The 24,191-nt window shown below is 41.1% G+C and overlaps 1 protein-coding gene across 4 annotated transcripts; it reads right to left on the bottom strand.

Moving 5' to 3' along the window:
- Positions 1 to 344: 344 nt before the first annotated feature.
- On the bottom strand, positions 345 to 21,326 carry pkd2 (polycystin 2, transient receptor potential cation channel). 4 transcript variants are annotated; one of them, XM_087149206.1, is made up of 20 exons: positions 20,728 to 21,326; positions 17,070 to 17,183; positions 14,347 to 14,477; positions 13,955 to 14,208; positions 13,444 to 13,668; positions 12,783 to 13,011; positions 12,190 to 12,360; positions 11,645 to 11,826; positions 11,300 to 11,420; positions 10,683 to 10,915; positions 10,272 to 10,389; positions 9,459 to 9,646; positions 9,194 to 9,341; positions 8,584 to 8,673; positions 7,471 to 7,650; positions 6,875 to 6,931; positions 6,256 to 6,363; positions 5,026 to 5,325; positions 4,235 to 4,260; positions 345 to 3,946 (listed from the first exon to the last, which is right to left on the bottom strand). In XM_087149206.1, coding segments are annotated over exons 1-20 (3,252 nt in total). In that variant the 5' UTR covers positions 21,104 to 21,326; the 3' UTR covers positions 345 to 3,945. The 4 variants fall into 4 exon arrangements, with proteins under 4 accessions (XP_087005332.1, XP_087005333.1, XP_022087486.1 ...); XM_087149207.1 differs by lacking the exon at positions 8,584 to 8,673 and having other exon boundaries at positions 20,728 to 21,322; XM_022231794.2 differs by lacking the exons at positions 4,235 to 4,260; positions 5,026 to 5,325; positions 6,256 to 6,363; positions 6,875 to 6,931 and having other exon boundaries at positions 20,728 to 21,315.
- Positions 21,327 to 24,191: the final 2,865 nt, after the last annotated feature.

The following is a 24,191-nucleotide window of genomic DNA, read 5'->3' as shown; positions in this document are numbered from 1 at the left end:
TCGTCCATGTTTCTCTACATTTTGGGAGTCCCGAGGGCAGTACGTGTGCTTCAGTCATCACAGGCTGGTGTTCAGAAACGACTGCATCTGGACATTATGTACCAGCACAGCTAGCAACATTCACTTCAGTTGGGGGAGGGGATTTCAGCGCCATTTTACAGTTTACCTTGACACAAGCTGATTCTGTCATTACTTTTCAAGTGGGGTGGGTCCACGGGGATTTCTACAGCATTCCTTTTTTTCTGAAACATAAACGTTCTACTGGTCATTGGCATTTTTGCAAAAGCATGCCCCTTCAAAATAAATTACAAAACTGAAAATACGTAAACAGCAAGAACTCAAAATACTATCACAACTGGTCAATGTTTTATTACAACTCCATCCATTTCTATGTCAGTAGATTTCCAAATCACAACCATTTTCTCTTTTTTTTTTTACAACGCCAAAGTTGGGATATTAAAGTTTTTGGCTGGCAAAGTATTTCTGTTGGTGGAACCGATGATAAATGAAATTATACACCCTGGATTGTATGCTGCTTAAAATGTGGATTAAGATGTAAAATGCTGTCTACAGGATAATATTTTTTTAAAAATGATTTCTGAAATGCCTCAAAATATCTTTATCAGAAACAAACCCCCTTCATTATTGGAACATCCTTCGGAAACCGCCAGCAATAAAACAAAGACCATGTGTTCTACTTTCAAGAAATGTACATCGAAAAATAAACAGAAGTTTGTGTCTAAATGCTAAAACTGATTTTTGTTCACTTTTTGTTCACTGTATGGAAAATCCATACACAACTACTGCAAATTGGATGGGTTGTAAGTCTGTTTTCAGTACACTAGCCTGACATTTACCAACTATATTATTTCATAATACATTTTAACACATCTATTAATAAAGGCTCCTTGTTTCAAGCTGTGAAGATGCACCAAAAAGACAAGTAAGTCAAAAGAGAAATCAATCACTGTTTGTCTGAAAACCATTCCTGGTTTTACAATGTTAAATTCCTGGAGATGCCACTTACAGTTAGTAATGGCAGTTACCAGCCAAAATGCTATGTAAATGACACTGACAGGTGACTGGTTCTCCAACTGTAACAGCTTGGCTCACTTATGTGTGAAGTAAGACCTTCCTCTGGGCATGTCCACAAATTTTCAGTTTAATAAATCCAGAGAGGAAAAGAATTGTCCATTATTTCACATCTCTTCCTGTGATTTTGTAAGTGACGCAAAAGGATAACTTTGAAAAACTGGAAGGTGCATCTTCCAGCCAAGAACAAAGATTGTTGCAATCAGAATACAGTCTCTCTTCAATTATGTAAATATATATATGTATACAGCACACAAATCTAATGAACGTGACCTTGAAATCAATGACAATCAAATTCATACACAACAAAGTAGGTAGGTACATGCAACAACAGCTATATGGCAAGTTAATGAAGAGATTTCTACATTAGTTAAGCAGCTATGTACCTTCTTTACTGTCCACTACATTACATTACATGAATGTATTAGTTGAGAATTTCATTAAAATGTTAACAGTTCAATGTTATGATAAAGAGATTAATCATTTCAGTAAACAGTGGGTTTGTTTTGGACTGAACACTTCAGGGCACTGCGAATAAGAGAAACACCCCCCCCCAAAAGAAACTATGATAGCATAATTAATAATTATTTCAACTTCTATTTGTAACTTGATCATTATTTTGAAATTTGAAATACTGCTGTTAATCATTTTTGGAAAATGACATGCTGTTTCATTACAACTTATCAAAGGCAGTCAAGGAAAAAAATTAAACAAAGGTTTTCCCATTTTATAGAATTTTCTAGTGTCACTCTTTCTCTCATCCAACATCTCAAACTTAATTAAAACTTTAAACCAGAACAAAAAGAGGGATTTATATCGAAATGTCTGATGCTCTGCATTTCTAAAAGGAAACACTCCAAAAAATATTTTTGTTCAGGTTCAATATTAAATATAGCAGTCTGCTGGGATAAAAGAACAATGCCATCGCATCACTTCAAGGGTCAAATTATTATTGGTCTAGTTTTGAAGCATTAAAGTTATTTCCACCATCAAGAAACATTTTTTTAAAGGCACACATACTTTTGGGATTTGTTCTTCTCAAGGTGAAATGTGCAATATTTCAATTCAAAAATTTGAAGTACGAAAAATATAATGTTGAAGGCACAAAAGTAGTACAAGCTTTGTCCAACACTTGATCAAATAAAAGAACAGCATTAAATTCGAAGGAGGAAACACTTCAAGAAATGGAAATTTAGATATCAGTTTTGTGGAGAAAACTGGAGCATTTTCTTCTTTTACTTTTTTTGGAGATAAAAAATCTGAACTGCAGAGGACAATCTAAGGCAAATGCAGAAGAGACGTTTTCACTGAAAGACCAGAAAAGTAACACTGATATTTTTACATATTGTATTTCTTGTTCATCTTCTGAACGGCCAAATTAAAGATCAAATTGACCTTTTGAGATAATAACGCTTATGCAAGATGGACAAGTCTGGTCTAAAACTTCTCACTGAATACAATGCAGAATGCAAGGAGAGAAAGAAAACTAGATAGCCTTAGAGATACTGATAGGTAAAATAAATTAGAAAATATGAACAGGAGGCGTTAATTTTGAAACAGGAAAAGCAAGACTCCAGAAAGTATTTACAAGATAAATAAAATATAAATAAAATTCTGTCTTCTGTCTAGAATTCGCCACTATCTGACTCATTTTCTACAATATATACAAAGTACATGTATGTTTCTTGTTAAGGACAAGTGGAAATTGAAGAACTTTTAAAGCAAATCTTGAATACAACAAAAAGCATTTCAACATTTACGTTTTAAGGCACAAATTAAAAGAACTAAACTGGAAGAGAAATGAGGATTTCAGATGAAAAGTGAATTTACAGATGTAATTAGAAATAACAAGACCCTGTATAACTATGTCAATTTTACCAAGTACTTTGGATGAGGGGATGAATTTTGAGTGCACACAAAAGGTAAACAAACGAAAACTAGCAAATGTGAAAATACTTTTATGGTTCACATGCAAAGTCTTTTTTAAGTTAAATTGGTGGTGCAAGCTTTGGTTAAGGCTCAAATTTAAGTACTCCAGAATGTCATAAAATCTCACATAAAAGTGCTAGGACAGTTTTTATTTCAAGGCTACCAACTCAAGGCACTTGAGTAAATCACAGATGTTTTAAAATTCACAACACTGAAAGGCACTTTTTGCTTTTTTTTTCCTACAACATAAACTGCCGCTATAAAGATAGTTGTGAATATCAACTACCATCAGAACATGGTATATCAATCAAATTGGACTTTTTTCTTGGGATTCACTAAATAACATGGTACTTATTCACAGACCCGGTTGTTTGTTTTTGAAGAAATTTTACACCTTTTCCTGAGAAAGTTATCCTAAAATTCACTTCAGAGTTCAAGCTTTCTTTGTTGCACAGTTTGTTACAACACTAAGTTTTGTTACAACACTCGCAAATCACAAATCTTGTTCTGGCGTAACTACAACAGCAAGCCTATGTATTCACAATATTTACCAATGAACATGTATATAATTTGTTAGTAATTTGTGTCGTGTTACTTTGATCTGGTTGGTAATAAACATGTGAATATTAAATGACTGTGAAAAATTTGTAAATGTTTCGATCAATTTTACAGTGAATTGCCATGTCTTGAAGATGTTCATGCAGTGTGCTATTTGGTCTGGTACCACGTGTCACTGTAGCTCACTCCAACAGATTGCAATGCTAGACAGGTACCAGCAGTGTTGTAACCATGAAGTATAGTACAATATCCTCTCATTATAAGTCTAAGTTTGGCGATGTTTTGAAGTGCTTTCCTGCCTTGTTTCAGCTCATCTGCTGAGGTTATCATTGCTTTAGACATTGCTCGTTGATATGTTGTGGGAATCCTACAGAAAAGAATGAATAAGCATTCTTGTTACCATCATTGGGGGAAAACACTTGCTCACTATTAGGGATCCAAACAAATATAGGGAATTCTTTGAAATGCTGGTTGGTATTCACGCTGTTGGAGGAACGAGATGGGGTGCAAGACCTGGACAGACAGGGGCAAATGTTGAGGCATTGAATCTGTAATCGGATTGGCATAAACAAACTCAAATTACTGTGAACAAAATGCAATGTCTGATTAAACAAAGGTAAAAAATTAGGAGTCATCCAAGCTCTGATTGACTTACTAAGCATCGTCTCCAACAGAAGATGTCTATTTGCAGGCAAGTACCACAAAAGGGAAAAAAGTTGACACTTTGAATCAAGAGAGTGTATACTGAGAGGCAGACTTGTTAGTGAGCATCCCACAAACAGTTATCAATCCACACTAGTGTGAATCAAATCTTACTCCACACCAAACTCTACAGCATCACTCGGCAAGTAATGATCACTGCCGAGTATTGCTTGCTGGATGTACAAAATAAAATTTGGTATATCTGGCAATTTCGTACATTTAATACATGTGTATATGCTTAACACAACTGATCAATCGAATTGATCATTTCATCAGACCCGTGATACAAATTGGGTTAGAATAAAAGTAAGCGTTATCCTGCTACTTCAAAATCCGGAAGAAATGTGCAACAACACACTCAGTCAAGGCAAACAACCGTGAAAACTTTCCAAAACCTGTAACAAAACAAACACCAATTCATTAGTACACACTAAGGGACTACATTTGCAACATTCAAACCATACGGTGCTTCCTACGCAATTCTCTCAAACTGAAAAATTCAGAGGGTCATTCAGAAGAACGCGTTTGACGACTTCTAAAATGAAACAAATTGACATTTTCCAACTTTTTCTTCTTGGTCATTTTTAGTCAAGGTTGCTTTTTGTGAAGTATGCAATCAACCTAATGCATTCACTACAGCCAGCACTACAAAAAGATTAGAATCATGTCGGAACTTGAGCGCATTCAAGAATGGCCCTCTGAGTCAAGAGCTTGTTGGACCACATCGTGGGTCCCTCAACTCACGCTGGAGAGAACAGAGTCAGATCGAGGGCTGAAGTTTCTAGTGGAGGGACGGGAGGTACCGGAGGTAGCATCGGAGACGGAGGATGCCGCTCGAGACGAGGCAACAGAGGTGGCCCTAGAAGCCGCCCCTGATGTGGCCCTAGAGGCCGCCCCCGACGTGGTCCTGGACTCGGCTCGGGACTCGGCAATGGACGTGGCCCTAGAGGCTGCACCGGACGCCGCCCGCGAGGCAGCCTCTGATCTGGCTACGCTGGCAGCGCGGACCTTCTCAAACACTTCATCGTCGTCATCATAAGGAGCCTTAGATTTGAAATTTGTAATCAAGAAGTAGGACGGATATGGTATTGAGGAACTTTTTTCCTGCTCTCAATTCAAGCTACATATACGGTAATTCGGCATTTGACCAGAATTAGAAGCCAAAACTGCAGTGGTGCAACGCTCGTGGAGAGGTGGTATGCGCACTTTCCATGCCTCTTTGACCAATAGGATGTCGTGATTTGCCAAATGCACGCTCGCGTCAAGCTGAAAAATGTGCGTGTGAGTGCGGCGCCACCGCAGTTACAGCGTCTACACCTCAATTGTAGTTGTACACCGCAGTTATGGCGTCTACACCTAGTCTATGCACCTCAGTTAAGATATGATTAACATAATTGGAAAAATTGGAAGTTTGTACAAGGCCAGAGTTGTACAATGCTGGTGTACATTTGTCAAACATGTCTTACCTGTCTTGGTGATTTGTGAGTTAAAATATGAAAAACCTTAATGGTAGAACATTTTAATCATACACAATCAACCAAAACATCTCTGATGATCTGAACAAACAACCTGATCTCAAAACTATAGAAAACAAAACATTTTAGACAAGTAGGAGACATAAGGGAAGTATACTTTACGCATTACATTAAGTGCTCGTAAGTCAGTTCAAGTATTATAGGCAACTTTTCCTGGGAAATTCCTGACTTCAAGGTTAAATGTGATTCCTGACTTCAAGGTTAAATGTGATTCCTGACTTCAAGGTTAAATGTGATTCCTGACTTCAAGGTTAAATGTGATTCTCAGATCAGTCTCCATCAGAACTTTTCATTTACACTGAAGATGTCACTCAAGAAACAACTGTTCTGGGGTGCTGATTGATTGGATTGGGAATTGGAATATCAAGAAATATTCCAATTACCAGAACAGCAGAAGGGAAACTTTTGGTAACGTCACGACACTGCAAACCCAACTTACATTGACGTCCACATCCACCAACACCTGAGACACATTGGTCTGGGGGCGAGGGGACATGGAGGATTGTCGGGAGGTGGTGGATGGGGCCCGACTCACTGGGGAGGTCACCTTTCCAGCCAGCGTGTCGGAGGAAGGTTGGGAAAGAATAACATGAGTTTTTGGGAGGGTGTCCAAATCAATGTACAGTTTGAAAACGAGTGCAGTTTTTGACACTCACTGCAAAGGTGCATTCTGGGAAACAAAATGGCTGGTTTAAAAATGACAACAGCTATTATATTCCAATACATGACATATACAAAAAGTTACTTATACACTTAATTACAATTACAACTCACTCGTTTCACTCTCTGACTTAAAACTAAAGAATTGACAATGCACTGTATCAGTTTTCAAAATGTCTAAAAATGCAACCAAAAAGAACATCCGTGTAAAACGCATTTTGTGTCTCACATAACACAATCAGTGTGTAAATAAGTGTGTTTGAAAATTGTGCAAAGGAGTTCACTGCAAACAGATGTTGTTGACTTAAAGTTGGACACTCTGGAAAGAAAACGTGAAGGTTGTAGTCAACATTAGCAGCTAAGTCTAGTCCCAGGTATGTTCCGAGTTAGACGAGTACCTCAGACTGGCGACTTTTGGCATCCCTGGACAAACTGGTTGAACTTCTGCTGGCATTCTGGACAAAAGGGAGGAAACCATGCCAGAAACATTGAATCGCAAGAAAGCTATGGAGTCAGGCTTCTAGTTGTCAGTCATCACTGTCGCTAAATAGGGAATATTTCCAAACTCTGGCAATAATCTCGAGCAATTGGCCAGAAAAAAAACCTGTTTTCAGCCCTGTATAAAAAAAGCAAGTCACTGCAAAAAACTTTCAGCTGGAACTCTGGCTACTGTTTAAAAGTTACAAGCAAGAAACTTAACGATGGTGTACTGGTACTGCTGAATGGTGTAGAGATGCTGCTTAGCCTCTGAAGAGTTCTGAAGTAACTACAATAAAGGATGGTTTATACTTCAGGTGAATGTGAACGCCCAGTGAAATTGACGTCACAAAACATCTACGGTGTGTTTCACTTGACGTGAAATGCACTTCTGCACATTTACAGTGCAAATATTTTGATCTCATGTCACAAAAATCTCGTTCTTGGTTGCTTTCAAGGACTGTGTGGGCCAGCCGCTAAAATGAAGAGCACTGGACAGGATTTCTTGGGCACCTACCCCAAGGCTGAGTCTCTGGGATCCGGAGCTACCAGGGCGAGAGCGCTGGGCACTGCCCCCACGGCTAGCCGCCCGCCCGGTGGTCTGAGAGAATGAAGCGTCCGAGTCCCAGCGTTCCAGCTCCTCGCGGACCAGGCGTTCCATCTGCTCTCGTTTCACGTTACCCCCGCCGCTCTCATCCTGGGATGCGACAAGAAAAAAGTCGGATCATGAATTATCACATACATGGTCCAAATCATCTTTATTCACCGATCACTCTGAAATGGGAAGGAGCCTGGCTATTTCACTACAATGAGAGTTCTAGCCTCACTTTGTAAAATATTAGTCATTTGGGCAATAAAACTAACATTACTTTTCATATATATCTCAGAACTACCCATCGGAACACATGGGTGCCTCACTCTTGATTTAAAATTGGTGATAAGGCCAGTTAAAAGTTTGTAAAAAAAAAAATCTTTACAGTGACTTATAATTTATTGACTTTGTTCATCACGTTCAGTTGGACTTTGTAAATGACGTGAGCTTTTTTCTCCGTTTTTTTTGTAAGTATTGTCTGTTGTTATCAATAGCCAAGTCTGTTATCTTATTTCATACATAAGCAGGGCATTTCTGCTAAAGCTTGTTTCGGAACGCACTGTGTATCCACAACTCACAGTCAGAAAGGCTGGTGCAGAATTTTTGTATCAAATCGAACACTGCAAACATAGCATGATGACTGTGGCAACCGAGCTCCGTGTTTACCAAAGCCACAGAGTTGAGCAAATCAAAGTCAGACATGGGTTATAAACAAGTGCAGGTTGATCAGAGAATTGGGACTAAAAATATTAAGCAGGAAATTTACTTTCAAAAGTGAAGACATTAGAAAAAGTGCACACACTGGATACAAGCTCACTGCACAACAAAAAGGAAAAAAAGGCAAACCAAACCGTGAATGATACATTATTCTGTTGCATAACGCTTAGAAATTTCAAGAGAATTGATCAAGAGATGATAAACGGAAACAAAATATTTCTCATGCTTGACATGGTGCAGAAGAATGCCAACACGGAGGCATTTGATTACTCAGTAACGTGGTGCCGTTAGGAACGGTGCACTGATTAACATATGATATACCTCGTCGTAGTCGCTATAGGCAGAAGCCGAGGAACCTGACCGGGAAGGCAAGCCCATAGTGGTCTTATAGGCTTGCTTAATTTCTTTCTCCTTTGGAGGTTAGGCATGCGTGATACACAAGCAACATTGGTCAAGACAATGAGCAAAAGGAACGACCAACAAAAATGGAGGGAAATGCAAAACACACATAAACAACCTCCATCTCACATTCACTGTGTCTCTAAGCATAGAACACTGCTAAACAAATCTATCTGGTAAGCGAAAATCTGCAGAGAACCAGTCCTAGCAATGCACTTCACATGACATTTTAACTGGTAAGTGGTTTCTGCTTTGTAAAGGTTTTTGTTACTTTGCCCCACTCGGTTCTCCATAAAATGTATAATTATAAGACAATAATCAATGACAAGTTGCCTTATGAATATTTACATTATATTCTCGTGTTTTGTCTGGAGGAGTCTAACGCTCAAATCAAATCATCAATGACATTTAAACTGAAAATGAACTGAAAGTTCTTCAAGACAACTTTGGTGACATCTCAATGGATTCTACAGGCTTACGATACTGTCTTGAGTTGGGGATTTGGGGTGGGGATTCAATCGCCAGCCTGTACCTCTGTGATGCTGTCCAGCAGTTTGCCCATGGTCTCACGGCGTTTCAGCTTGGCCCGCTCCATGGCTTCCAGCTTGACCAGCACGGCGTCGATCTTGGAGACGATACTGCCGATGGAGTGCTCCATACGGTCCACACGCCGGCTCAGCCTGAAATTTGCAAGGATGATCAAACCACCCTGTGAGGTTCATGAATAAAACTTGGCCAAGGGTCTCTGGTTTGCGTCCCTCTATAGGTCAAAGTTGTCTTACTCTTGCTTGACTTACACGACAAACTCCTCGTAGGAGACACCGCTGACCCCTCCGCGACCCCCTCCGCTGTGGGAATCCTCGTCATCGCTGTCTAGTCCGTCGTTGAAGCTGACCCGGCTCTTGCTCCGACCAGCCGTCTGGGGTCGGTTAGAGCTTACCATCTGGGCTTCCTCCAGCTCGGCCAACTGGTTGTTCAGGTCAGTCTAACGCAAAGGTGCAAGAAAGCATGAAGACATTACCCTCTAGGTGAGAGCAGGTCTCACATTCCGAGGTCCTTCAAACCCAGGTTTGGAAGTATTGCGAAGGACAGAGGATGGTAGAGCCCAAGAACTGCTAGCTTACTTGGGGTTTGTTACTCACTGAAAGTTACAGAACAAAATATCTGCTGTTGATTCCACCACTCCTCTGCTATATGTACAACCTCCGAAGCATTTCAATGGTGTACGCTTATCACCACTGGTCTCTTAGCGAACAGGGTTACATTCCACCACCGTGAAGTAGGGAGAATTCAAGATGGTTCCTAGCAAGAAAGCTTCTAGAGCTATTCTTGTGGTCTCACACCAGACGTTTTCGGACCATTTGTCCAAATGAAAGTGTGTAAGCTCATTCAGATTGTGCCGAGGATATATTGACATAAAGTCAGGACATTTTGGGCACCCCTCTTTGAGACTCTGGGTAAAAATTGATATTAGCTCTGCTATGGGAATATCAAAAGTACACTATCGTTTGAATTTGCTTGGCCTTTGAAGACTTCTAAATATTTCTTCGGTCAGAGACGAAGGCAAAGCCAAAGACGAATCCAAGATTTGTCAAATGGCTCCTATGTACCTTCTGTCCTTCCAGATCGGCGGCCATCTTCATCTGCTCCTCGGCGTCCAGGATGCGGTCACCGTCCACATCGTACTTGGCAAACACTGCCTCAATTTCAGCATCGGCATGCCCACGACTGGAACGGGAAAATAAAGGAATCAAATACAAATCAATCAAGTTGCAATTGAGAGAGAGGACTAGATTTGAGCACCGGTTCTTGGAAGTTCATTTTATCACAAAAGTTGACTTTCCTTAGGGCGGACGAATAGAGGAAATGTTAGTTACAAACGCTGATGAGAGACTGACCCAAGCCATAAAAACCAGGTACCAATAAAGCTCTAGTAATCAGTTCTAGAAGGTGAGGAATATAGAACAGCTTTACTTTTCAGGGATTTGGTGAGATGGAATTCTCCAGAGCCTTGGTCTTACCATTTCAACTCGTGGCGCCATTCGTCAAAGTCCAGATGCTGGTCAGCGTTGGCGTCGGCGTGTGCCAACGCTTCCTGGATGTCGGCAATCTTGTCCCGCTTGAAGTTCAGCTTGCCCACCATCTTCTCGTAGCCCTTTTTGAAGTAGTCGGTGATCTCAAACTCCGACTTCTGGTTGGCGATGTCCGCTTTGACCTCGCTGTACGTATCATTGATGATAGCCAAGAACATGTTCTGCAAGACACAAAGATTTTGTTTTTAAGAAACTGTAATACATTATTATTTGGGAGGCTACAGATGTCAAAGCATTGTCAGCATGACGGATGACCCCAAAAGGCCACAAGGCGTGTGGCCAAACACGCCAAGAGGCCAAGACAGGAAGGTAGCCTCCAGGGCCACTTTTACCACAACAGTTTCGTCTTTTACAACAGTCAGACGGCTGCTATGATGAAGCCGCAAACCCAGCCAAGCAACAGCAACTGCAAGGAGGCTGTCACGGCTTGGTGGCCGCTTTCAATTAGTTGCCACAGTAGTCTGGACTGACACTGCTCAAATAGGCCACGACGACGACCCTGCGCTTTGCTGGCAATAATGGCCATTAATCAAGAAGGTACTCACCAGCAGAACAAAGAAGACCACAAACACATAAGTCATGAAGAAGATGGGGCCCAGGACACGGTTGGCTTCCTCCAGCTCATGGAAGTTAAAGTCACCCAGAACGATGCGGAACAAGGTGAAACTGGCAGAGATACAACAAAGTCCAAATTAAACTTGAGTCCTTGAGTATTTCTTTGGGATAACTACAGCATCTATGTATCAGGAGTATATTCAAGTGTGTCAAAACTGGTATTTACATGCCATCAGCTCTACTTAAGCACTTGGCTGTTGGAAATATACTGCATAGCGCCCTCTACAGTGTACGCAAGAAGGCAATAAGAGCCTGATGCCTTGTCTTTCACTTACATGCAGTCGTAGATGCTGCTGAAGTCCTTGATCTGGGTACCAAACACCAGGTAGCCAAACTGGGCGTAGGCCAAAAAGATGATGAAGAACATGATGGTGAAGCCGCCCACATCCTTGGCGCACTTGGACAGGGTGGAGGACAGCTGGTTCATGGTCTTGTTGAAACTGATGTACTTAAACACCTGTTGGTACCATGCCACAACACAAAAAGGATTCTCCACTATCAAGCAGCTAGCTACATGGGCCAAAAAATGTTTATTATCTAACCTTTTTTTTTTCATTTTTGGGGTATGTTGGACTTATTTTGTATGTTTTGGCACAATTATGTAAAAATGTTTACTCACTTTTGAAAACAAACTGAACCTGGAGTATACTGACTGATATTCAGGATGTTCTACAAACTGAACCAACCAGCCTTGACTTTGCTTGGGGAAGAATGTTCTACTCCTGTCCAGCTCCATCCCTCAGCATTCAACCCAACTCCGCTGTAATCACTGGACCGAGGCTATTACCAACTGGATGAGGTTTGACCTTTGACCCCTTACCTTGATCCAAGCCAGGAAGACAGCCACGGCGATCACATTGTTGAAGATGGACTGGCAGTAGCCCAGGAACTCGAAGTCAGCGTACTGGTCAGGCCGGCTCAGAAGGTCTTCAATCATCTCGTCCACTCTCATGGCTCGGTAAACATAGAAGGCCATGCACAGGACCGACACCTGACAAAAGGTTTAGCAGAGCATCGTCGGTCAGGTGCATGTCCAAGTAACACTGTTGTTTCACTGATTATCCCTAGCAGTCCTGAGTCCTCTAAAAGGTGACAACTATTCAACTCAAGCATCCGTGAAACCAAATTTTATAGTCCAGGCCACATCGTAAGAGGCTATTTTGTGCTACCACTATCCACTGTTATTCGAATGAATGAAAATACTTGGTGAAAAGTTATTATAGGAATGAACGACGCTTGCATTCCTGGTTGGACTTAAGAGCGCCCTCTTTGCATCATGCACAAAGCCAATACAATACACTTGACAGTGGTCACGTAGGTCTGTAAAATGTATTGGCTGTCAACTTGCCTTCTCATTGGGGCAAAGAGCGCCCTCTTCCCTTCATGCATAAGGTCCACACAATCAATACTTACTACAATGATGATGACATCTAAGCAGTTCCAGGTGCTCTTGAAGTAGGAGAGGCGGTGAACCTTGATCTCCAGGATCTCCTCCACGATGTAGTAGAGGATGAACAGGGCAAAGATGCCCTCGCAGGCCATGATGAAGTAGTCGAAGGCCGTCACGTAGCGCAGGAGCTTGACGGTGCGGAACGTCCAGGAGGGGATGGCTCCGCCAGTGGGCGGGAACTCCACCACCAGCCTACAATGGACAATGACCGACTTGAGGTTAGGGAAACCTGGGTGGCTTTTAATTGGTGAAGCCCACCCCTACCCCATCAGATGCAAAAGTACCCCTACTTTCTGCTGCATCACACAGTATCAACCCTGGTGAATCGATGTGGCCAATAAGCCGCCGTTTCCCCTCAAAAAAAAAATTATTTCTACTGACAGGACAATTTTTTTTTTTTAATTATTACATTCTTCCTTCCTCTGAAGGCACATAAAAATCCCCTCCTATCAAAAAAATCATAAAATTTACTTTAAACTAATTTCAAGTTTTTGAACCCTCATGGAAAACTTTTTGGCCTCCCCGCCAACAATTTGAGTGTGATCTCCCATTAACAAGAAGCATCCGTGAACCTTGTTACCTTCATTAAGCATTCAGACTTATTCTCATGCACACACTTCTCACCTGACAATGCAGAACAGGTTGATGTTGGCGTTGTAGACAGAGAAGTCGATGATGACCGCCCGGGTGCCTCGGTCCAGCCACAGGTTCTGCTTCAGCTCCTGGATGATGGCCAGGGACTCTGCCTTGTCGTGGGTGAGGTCAACGTAGAAACCACCCCCGCTGTAGGTAGCCAATTTACCGGCGTGGCCGGAGCCGTCTAAGCTCTCCTCTGAGCTGTGTTCCCACCTATGATGCGTTACGGCAGGAAGGTTGCATCAAATATTTAGCATATTTAACAGCTGCAAGGCAAGACATTTGTTCTGCTTCAAAATGTGACTGAACAGACAAGTATCTTTTCGATTTCAGAAAACATGGTTGTGTTTCCAAAAGGTCTTTCTTATTACTTTTGTTACTAACAGCAGTACAGTAGTCTATGTTTGAGTCTCAAGAATATTACGCATCATTTATGGACCAAAAACATTCAGACATTGACGGGCCGATTGTCTCAACACAATTAACAGTGACATCTTACGCAGTTCCGTTCATGAGTCCAAAAGCCTGAGTGTCCTCCACACTCTCTGAGTAATCGGCGTAGCACTGCCTGATGTCCTCGCGGAAGTCAGTGTGGACGATGCAGGAGTCGTTGGTCACCTTGACTTGGCGGATGCGGGGCACGCCCAGCAGCTTGTTCTCGTAGTAGATGTAGCCTAGGGAATCGCTTGTGACGTTGTCGTCATTGTACCACTTCTCCCAAAACAGGCCGTCGACCAGCGGGGTCTCAGCAAACTGAGCAGACGGGGGAAATAACCGAGGAAGAGTTTTCAAAAAAGCTTTTGAAAACAGAACTAGAATTAATTTAATATACGATTTGCAATTTCGGTCATGACAAACTTCTCGTCAGCATGCAGCCTGGTATCTACCTACCCGCCAGAAATCTTTCATGGTTGTAAGGCCGCGGAATGTATTCTTTGTGTCTGGAAACTGGGCATCCAGGAACAGCTCTGACATGACTTTGGTGTAGTAGTACATCGTTGGCTTGGTCATTCCGAAGGTCACTGGCAAAGAGAAAATAACAATACCGTGTCTTGCCTTTGCTTGTTTGATACAAAAGCCCAAACATTTATTGATAGATATATAAGTACACCACGAAAGCTTGATCCTCAAACCCTCAACTCAAATAAAATGACTGATTATTGGAATGCAATTATTGAAGAATTGTTTCAGTAGTCTCCAAATTATCCCTTTCAGAATTTTTTTCTAGGAATTTTCTTGAATCTGTCAAAATCAATCAAATACCTATTGCTGTAGCACCTTCTTTGGACATCACATGGCTGAAATTGAATTCAACACATCAAGACCAATGCAAGAATATGGTACTTGGGATCCAACGTTCTAAAGTCATCAAGGTAAAAACTGGTATCTGCATTTTGTTTGAATTTAATGAGGCTTTAGCCAATAAGTGACATAAAATTTACGTAAATATTATAGTGTTCAAAATATTGGCCTAAGGTAAGTCACAATGTTGTAAATAATAACAGAACTCAACAAAGGTAAAAAAAAAATCATGTCAGAGCAAAAGTACACCATGATTTAGTCTTTTAAAATGTTAACATTTTATTACCTAAAAAGGCTTCGTCTAAAAGTAAAAATTGGTGCAACTGAATTTTTTCCTTTCTGTCCAAACTAACTTTTGTAGTATTAGTCTACTGATGTCTCTAGGAGGTTTACCCAAAGTTCTTCCAAGCACAAACAATCGTTGGCAGGGAGTGGGATATCTATGGCCTGAAGTTGCTGAGATCACACAAGACAAACACCATCACCACTGGCCATACATTCCGCAGCACCCCTTACCTTTCATCCCAGCGCAACACAAAGCCTGCATTGTTCACTGATGCATCAATGGATAACCACAATAAGTCTAAATTCTCCCTACTGTATCCCTGCACCTGGACCCTCCTGCCTTCAGGCACCTGTATTGTGGCTATTTCCATATAGCTGTCTGTGCTCATCAATAATTAAAGTATGCTGCCTTTCAAGGGGCTCCTCTTGCCTATTCTCGGCGCACATGCAACTATGTGTCTACTGTTTTCATGTCAGTAATGTGGTACATCATGCAATTCCAGTAATGGCCATGGCAGCGAGGCAAGATATTTTACTCAACTGTGAGACAAGTTTAAACACTTGTCCAGCGGCTTAAACAATGGTTTTATGAACAAGCATGTCAAACTCGGTCTGAAAACATCTCAGAACACCTCTTAGTTGAAGTTGAACTGCAGGACTACAGTACAAACTGATCATTTTCAACTGGACATTCTTTGTGGCTTCACTGAAAATGTCACTTGTACTGGTTTTATTTCTCCTGATGACAAATTTTAGGATCAACAATAAAAAAGAAAAGCGTAACAAAGGAATTCAAGCTTAAAATCATTTCAAATGTTACATTTGGCAAAATGTTAAGCTCACAGTACATTAGGGCATCCACAGGTAACTCTCTGAAAGAATGCCAAGTTCACTGTCAATGCTGCAAAACACACAAGTATTGATAAGAAGCAAAGGTCAGTATAGTTGCTACAATTTGTCCGTTCAGCGCGCAACATCACGTACATTCTAACTACTATCAGCTGAATAAGAACGTGTCCAGGACACTGAATTTAAGTACAATTCAAACTCAACTTTTGATTGGGAATTGAGATCCTAGAATACTGTTTTTCTTGGAATATTCAGCATTCAATGAGCTCAAACTTCGTAAGGTTTTGTTGTATAAAAACACATTTCTTTACATATTGAGCAGTTTTATTGCCTTAAATTAACATAATGCAAATATGAGAAATAACAGATTGTGCCTTTAACCACAGACACCCTAAGCCCGTTGTTGACAGATGCTTTTCTGTTCCACATTTTCACTGTGATTATGAATCTCAATCCAAAGAAATGAAATTTCAGGCTCTTCACAAATAAGGAATTTAAATAACAGTGACGATCAGCTTTTCCTACCAAAAAAAAAACCTATTTTGAGACTGGTGTCGACCCCGTATTGATCTGCATTCAGTTGTCTAGTTACAGACCGACGTTGCACATACTGGCGCACATTTTGTGACTACAAAGAAAGACACTTGTAAGACACAAGTGAAGGTTAAAACTCGTTTCAATTATAAACTGATCATTCAAGGCAAAACGCTGCGCACAGTGAGTATGGGCATACACCGCAGCAATGCTACAGGAGTTGATACATCAGTTGAGTACGCACACACACACATGCCCAATGGCGCACGGCAAATCAATCGTAGCCATGGCAACTGGCAACAACAGGCCAGTTGTGATGGCAACCGCTTCTACGGTTGAATTGAAGATGGCAAATGCGCCAAGCACTCGCCGTGCATTTATATTAATGAGTTTTCTGACACAAGGCGAACCAGCACACAGACATGGCTGTGTTGACGTACGTTTGCTTCAACAAACACACCACTACGAATTTCGAACATTGAACGATTCATAAGCCTACTTCAATTAAATCCAACTATTTTTCACTCACAAAATGCCATGTGATCATTTTCATGCAATGGAGAGTCTGTCATGCAGGTCTTAATTAAAAACCCCAATCATTTTCATCTGCAAATGGCAGGTTTTCAACAATTCAACATACTTACATAAGCACAGAAAGACCAGAAAGACCAGATAGATGATGAGTTCTCTCAAGGTGGTCTTCACGTGCAACTCCTTGTCCTGTCTTGTGTCGTCTGTTTGCCTGGTCCGCCAAAGAGCTAAAATGATCAAAATAATTTAATAAAATAGATGAAAAGAGTATAACATGTGTGAGAATGACGAGAAATCAAACACACCACCAGGATTTTCAGGCGTTGTTTGAATGCCGCTGAAATTTCACCTGGTTTGAAAAAAAAGACCCATGTAACACTTTTAATACACTGAATCTTTATCAAACTTGATTTCATCTTCAAGTCAGTTCACGCAAAAAAATTGCTGTACACATGTACAATGTACATGTGTATATCCTCAGAACTGAATTGTCAGAATTTACGATTTCCTGTTTTTATATATGTACATGTATACCGTCCATGTACACCGTCCATGTACACCGTACATGTATTTCCGCTACCCTTTTGCCACTTGAGACATTTCCAAGTTCTGTTTCACCAATAACTGCGCAAGTCAAAAATTTCAAAGTTTCACTTGGTGTGAAAGTTTTCCAACTTTTTTTAAATTTTAAAATCAACCAAACAATTAGATTATAGAGCTTTAGTTTATAATTAGGGAAGATTTGCACTAAACCTCAAAGCCAAATATTTTGTTCAGGATGTCCCTCCGTTTGCTATTTCAGAATGCTTCAAAAATCATTTTTTTTCCGACTGGATTAGCAAAGCTTTGTCCTTCCTTTCCTTTACGCTTCTCCTGCAATAATGATTCAGAATACATTTCCACTTTAACAGTGGTTTCCTCTGAGCGGCATGTAGACGCACATACACATGTTGGAACCAGTAATACTTATTTCATGCAAGAATAAAAAGGGGCAGGACACGAAGCAATTTGTCTCGCCTGTAACAAAGCCAAAAAAAAAACTTTCTGCCTCGGGACAAAAGTGTGCACATAATGACGTAAATGCATATGCGTTTACAAAAATCAAAACAGAGCACATTTTTTATGAAGTCCACATTTTCACCTTAGTATTTTATATTGTGCTTTACATATTACTGGGGGTGGAGCAGGGGTAGGGAAGGGGTGGGGGTAGGGGTGTAAATTTAGAATTACAAAATCCAGCTGCTTTCAGGTTCATGAAAGACTACTGCATTCTTATGACTTGACATTAACAAAAGGTTAAGCCGATCAAGTCAAAGTATTGATTGGCAATGTAATATTTTTTAAAATGACCTGTTTTTAATAATGCATTTTCATGGTTTTTGCACGGATGTTTCTATGTAAGCTGTCGCTCTTGTTCTTTCTAATGTCCTTGCTTCTTCCCCTGTTTATTAAAATATTGATCTGTGTGACTTGTTACTGCCATCAATTATTCATCTGACGCAAGTTGAATACAATGTCTTGCCTGTCCAACATCACTGTTGTCAGCGTTTGCCGGGGCTATCTATTCTTTTTCTCCATCAGATGTGGGACCCATCTGGCAGAGGGCAGATCAATAAAACCTGTTGTGGTTGCTGAGCTGGGGAGGAACCAATCGTTAATTTCCCAGGCCTTGATTATGCAAAAGACAGCTTACATCAGATGGCAAGACGCTCTCAAAACAAGGCACATAGTGACAAGTAATAACTGGCAATGATTCTTAGATAGATTACTGGTCAGTATTTTTTTTTTTTGTTGAAAAATAGTTGGAAAAAAATGAACAAAGCATTTTTGGGGGGTGTGGGGTCCGTGGATTTTTTATGAGAAATAAAATTTTGTTTTAAAATTTGAAAAAACTTTAATTTCTGCGGTAGACGCCTTCTGAGTTCTACTGATATTTAAAAAAGAATGATTCGTTACATCACAAGCAAAAGGTCCCAAGTGAAAAATGATTTCCCAACTCTACAATGTACAATTTTAAAAATCCATCACTTTAAAGTTTCAAGAGCTACTACTACATAAGTGTACCAAATAACTTAAAAAATTTCCTTTAATAATTTCACTTTAACCTTGAACTTACAATTTTATTACCTTTGAAAAGTTAATTGAACACCGTTCCTTGGGTGGGGGGGGAGATTGGCATATCAAGTCCCTTTCAAACTTTAAAAGCAATTGTGCCAAATCTCTGGTCCTAAAATAGTCAAAACAATTCAGGGAAATATGTTTGGGTGTGTTTTCCACGAACAATAACATCATTTTTATACAAGCAGCACCCGCAACCAAGCAACCAGAGAAGCAAGTCTGAAATAACTACCCAACCGGTGTTTGGAAATTCACTGAGTACAGTCAAGCTTAAAGGTTACATTCAGAAACAACTGGAAAATCTGTCCATGAGACATGTTCATCCTGTCACCAAAGTGACTTGGTCGATAAGTCAGATGTACTGTAAAGCTCGCAGAAGTATACGTCCATGATGTCAAGTAAAAATGACAGCTCCACAAGAAAATCTAATGCTAGATTAGTTGGATATGTATGTTTTTGGATGGATCAGTTTGATTGTACTATATGCTTTTTGCGTAATTGACATTCGGACGATTTGTAGCTCCAATGAATTACATTGGTTTTAGAAGTATTAGCTCGACTGGGAGCTAACTGATATTTGAATAGGAGACTTTTTGCATTAAAGCCATGTGGCAATGGTCAACAGAGGACTACGTTGGCTATAGACCACTCTCATTTTGCATACAACTTGTATGGGCTGCCAAAGTTTGCGGACATATCACTGTTTGGTGGATTTTCGATTTGACCTCATATTTTTTCAAAATTGACGTCCCATTAATTTTAAATGTGTATTATCATCTGAGGTTCAGGATTTTTAACACTTTGTGTATAGTTCTTTACTTTACCGACGGCCAACTACAGTTTTGGCAGCCACTTAGGAAAAACACAACTGTAATGTCAAAAAGAGCAGACCCTATTTTTTGTCTTTTGGTCAGACTATCAGCCTACCCGAAAGCATTTGAAAGAAGAGCTAACATCGGCCCCGTAAATATGGCTCAAATATTGGACTAACTCCATATTAGTAATCCACGCGACACATTGGCTGTGTGACGACAGTTCATTATTTTCTGAAAATGGAAAGGCCAATTTCAAACCTTTACAACAGCTAAAATACAAAATTTTAGTAAGAGTTTTTTTTTTTTCAATTTTAAAACATCTCAACAAACAGATGTCAATTTCGACAATTTGAAAGATACACTGATTGATGTTGATGAATGGATATCAGACTGAGGCAAAGTAAAGTCTTTTACTTCATTTCTTGGAACTTTTGAATTAGAAATCAACACACGTGTAAGATCTGTAGTATAAAACTACTGTCCAAAATTATCTTTTTATCATTAAGAGGCCAAGTCTTCTAACACAGTTGAAGGACTGATGATTAATTTTGTAAATATTGCTAGAAAAGGTGAAATTCTTAACAGTTTTATATTTGAAGACATAGGCCTACATAACTTTATATACAGAAACAGATTCTTAAAGATTGCTATTGAATCTGACCATGGAGGAAGCGAAGGAAATCTGACAACATTCAACACAAACTAGGCCTATGAAAAAGTATTGAAAAATGTTCAGAAATGAGAAATTTATAACTTTCTTGGGGTATAAATTTCACACAAATAGACCTGTAAGTTTAAACATGTTAGAAATAAACGATGTGGAGGTCTAGTCACTTACATCTGATGGCTCTCTTGACTTTCGTCCAGCATCCTGCCTTAGCCTGCTCCGCCTTTTGTTTAGCAACCTTCGGGTCAATGGTGCGAATCTCTCCGCCGACATACAGCTCGCTCTCCATGGCGGTGGGCGCGTTACCCGCGTCCGCATCCCCATCCTGCTCCCCGTAGTCATCCCCGTAATCTCCGTCGATGGCTTTCTCCTCGTTACCGAGATCGAATCCCTCGTTGTCACTCCAAGCCTGCCGAGAAGCCGAGCTAGAAGGCCGCCGCATCCCGTCGTCCAGAATCTTGTCCATCTCGACTTCGTCTTGTGGAGTCAGCCTTCCGGCGGTCGAACCACCGGTTACTGGTCGCGGACTTACCCGCCTTGATGTCATAATTCCCTCGATAATCTAACGACCAGGTTGGGTTACAGTTTCTTGTTGACACGAAGACAGTTTAAAACTACTTTGGCCAACGATTTAAACAAAATTCAGGGACTAAATCTGAGCGTTGCCATCATTTCCTCACCGCTGACAGACGTCACGAATTAAACTAACTTCAGCTTTAGCTTTATCAACGCGCATTGGGCATGCACACACGTCGGGTAGCGTCGTTGCCAGCAATAGTCGGGTACCGATATGTTTTCATCGATCCATTCAATGCAATGACGTCAGTGGTATGGCTCTGAAACGGTGTCTAGTTCCTTCCTCGGCTTATCGAAGATTTCACCAAAAGAGATCCAGACTACTTTCGCCAAACTTTCTTGCAAGTTGGGAGAATTTAGAAAACTTTAGAAGTGCACAAGTCCACTTGACTCGACTGACGGCGTGCATAAGACTTTTAAACAAGACTTCCATAAAACTGTGCCGTTGGAAAATGATGTTCTTGCATTACTTTTGGCTTGTTTTCGAGAAGTAGGCCGAGGGCTTAGCCACCATTCCATGCGAAAAAGGTTATGGATGTCCATTATCAAGTTGGACCAGAAATGCATAGCATACAGAAGCGCCACCAATTCGGTGGCACATTTTGTACACAAACAACGTGCGATGTGCTCTCCAGTAATAATAGCTCAATGAGATGACCGGCCGTCGCTGAACGTGCCCGGCGAAAATCACGCTTCTAAAAACAACTAAACGTCAGAGAAGAGTTCCACATACGGACGCCAGTAAAATTTCCCTACAGTGACCTAACTTAGCCGTCAGAAAGCAAAAACGTGTCAAGAAAAGTTCAATTTAGGAGGGAAAACAACAACAAACTGTTTACATAGAAAACACTGACTTGGAATTTTTTTTAGAACAGTCCCATAGGGTTTGTGCACGGGGTGTCTAGTGGCGTCCGTATATGGAACTCTTTCCAAACTTCGAAATAGACACAAGATAGCAGAAAATACCTACTCAAAAGAGAAATCGGCAATCTAGTTCAGTGAACCAAATCAGTGCAATATCCGAGAGTTTTGAGTCATGATTGTCATCTTTCAAAGTTCCCACCGTGCTTCATGTCACGTTGTGGGGGGGGGTCACTAGACGTCTTAATGGCGTTCTCGCATCCGCTCCGAGCATGAACAACAGAGGGCGTGCTTTGGAATGAAATTGACAGTCGTTTGGTATGCAGGCGCGCAATTTTACGCACGTTGACGCAGAGCACGCTGAGTACGGTATGCGCAACGAATTTTAGTCGTGCACCCCGAACGCGTGCAAGAACTTGTTTGGAAAACTTAGTACCATCTGTCTTTCTTTTGCCGGTGAGGGTGCACTTCAGCTCAGGGCAGATAGAAATTTACAATCTCCGGTTCGTAAGTGTGACGTCTCTTCAGTTTAAACCATGCCCACTGAACACGTGCACTGCACATAGGGGTAACCGGTTACATGCATTGATCTCAAATCAGTGCTCTGAAATGTGTGATTGCCGAGCTTTCGGTAACTGAGTACCTTCTTCAGGGCAAGCAGATTCAGTTTTGAATGAACGCGGAAAAAATCCACGTTCATTCCCCCTTGATGCAGCGTTCCAAGTTCGAAAATGACGCGCTGCTTCAGTTCCTTACGTTGTACATCGGATGACGCTTTCCGCAACAGTGAGACCAGGTGTTTGTTGGCGCACACCTTGCAAGAGTTCCGCGAAGCGGTCACCAAGGCGACTTATGGTCTCTCTGATGTACAGTTTACCACAACGACGACATGTTATGCAATAAACCACATTACTAAAAATGCATGTATGATCCCCCGTATGCTGTAGCTACCGCGGGGGCCGACGACCGACGGGCTGTTAACTATGTAGGGCAGGTGTTACATCTGGGGCGCTGACAAGGGCATATGCAGCAAGGTATGAGACGGAGAGAACCCCCCCCCCTGCCTTGTGTTGGTTATTGTCTCGCAGGAATCTGGGGAATTCCTTTCAGACATCTTGGGGGATGTGTTAAGTAACAATAGTCTGGAATGTGTATAGGGATTGGACATGTTGGGGGGGTACCCCTCGGTCTCATTTCTTGCTGGGTATAGACAAGGGAAATTGCTGCCTGTGCTATTGACGGCGAGACGGAATCCCACCGGGAACGTACAACCATGTCGAGCACAGACACAACAATATTACCGAAGACAATCACACACGCCAAGGACGTTTTCACAGTCGAAACAAACTTTTTGCTTTAAAAAGTCGAAATGGAAAATGTTTTGCACGTTTACGAATGGACCTCTTTAAAAGACAGAACCCATCCCTTTGTATTGTACATAATTCTCTGGACCATTCCTTTTTTGTGCAGAGCCTTCACATGTTTGTAGTGAGTTATTGCGCCAGTGTTCACACTCTTGTAAATGTGAAGGAGGCGTTCTCACGAAAATTAAAAAAGACGTCAAATCTGTTTACCTCCATACACGATCAATGAAAAGATGTGATTCAAGGACAGAGGTGTGGAGTGATAGCAACTACCATGGTTTCAAAATGCACTATAAAAAGACTGAACTTGCACACCCACAAACATGTACAAGCAGCCAGTTATACCAGGCAAGATATGGGACGGAGGGGTACCCCCCTTACCTGTCCAATCCCTATACACACTGTAGACTATTGTTACCTTACACTTCCCCCTAGAAGTCTATAAAGAATTCCTGAGATTCCGATCAAACAGTGACCAACACAAAGGCGGGGGGTTCTCTCCGTCCCATATCTTGCTTCAAATGTAGCCAGTGGAATGGGAAGGGGTTTAATGCACCCTTCCCAGAACTGACTTGTCATCACTATGCGTTTAAATCCTTGGCACATCCAATCGGGAGAAAGATACATTTAAAAGAAAGAAATAAAGTAAATCAGAGATACAATGTCTCGATCGAGGCCATAGAAATCCAAATCCATAAACGGTTTGCGTTTCTTAGCTCTAGGGTTAGTAACGTACGGGCAATTGGCCATAACCTGACAAGATCTTGATGGATCGTTAACCGGACATTTTGTATGTTCATGTTTGAGGCTAAAAAAAGCCCAACTGGTGAGCAA

This window comes from Acanthaster planci, linkage group LG19 (genome assembly GCF_054643075.1).
Source record: "Acanthaster planci isolate LZ-2023a linkage group LG19, COTS_SCS, whole genome shotgun sequence".
NCBI lineage: Eukaryota > Metazoa > Echinodermata > Asteroidea > Valvatida > Acanthasteridae > Acanthaster > Acanthaster planci.
This window is presented reverse-complemented; position numbering and strand designations above follow the sequence as displayed.